Raw genomic sequence first — 210 nt, 5'->3', positions numbered from 1 at the left:
ACCGTATGTCCCAGAATATGGCTCTGGACTTTTTCCCCCCAGTAGCCTCTTAGGAGGATCGCCTACCGGGTTTGGGTGTAAATCGCGACCGAAAGCACGGTCAAGCACAGGTAGGGCTTTTTGGCTTCTTCATCCCCATTGCTCGGGAGAGGAAGCTGTGGGGGGGAAGCGGGGGGCAAAGGGACAGGGATGAGCCCCCCCCTCTCCTTT

At 58.1% G+C, this 210-nt stretch overlaps 1 protein-coding gene across 1 annotated transcript in view; it reads left to right on the top strand.

Moving 5' to 3' along the window:
* Positions 1-110, top strand: part of LOC104160668 (GATA-binding factor 3-like) — a gene marked incomplete at both ends in the record, with an annotated part of 458 nt that extends 348 nt beyond the window's left edge. Inside the window, one exon of the mRNA XM_009698855.1 lies at positions 1-110. Coding sequence (XP_009697157.1) covers positions 1-110 — 110 coding nt within the window.
* Positions 111-210: the final 100 nt, after the last annotated feature.

Source organism: Cariama cristata, unplaced genomic scaffold (assembly GCF_000690535.1).
Source record: "Cariama cristata isolate BGI_N322 unplaced genomic scaffold, ASM69053v1 scaffold39734, whole genome shotgun sequence".
NCBI classification, from domain to species: Eukaryota; Metazoa; Chordata; class Aves; order Cariamiformes; family Cariamidae; genus Cariama; species Cariama cristata.
Note: the sequence above shows the minus strand (reverse complement) of the source record. Positions and strands in the feature narration are given on the sequence as shown.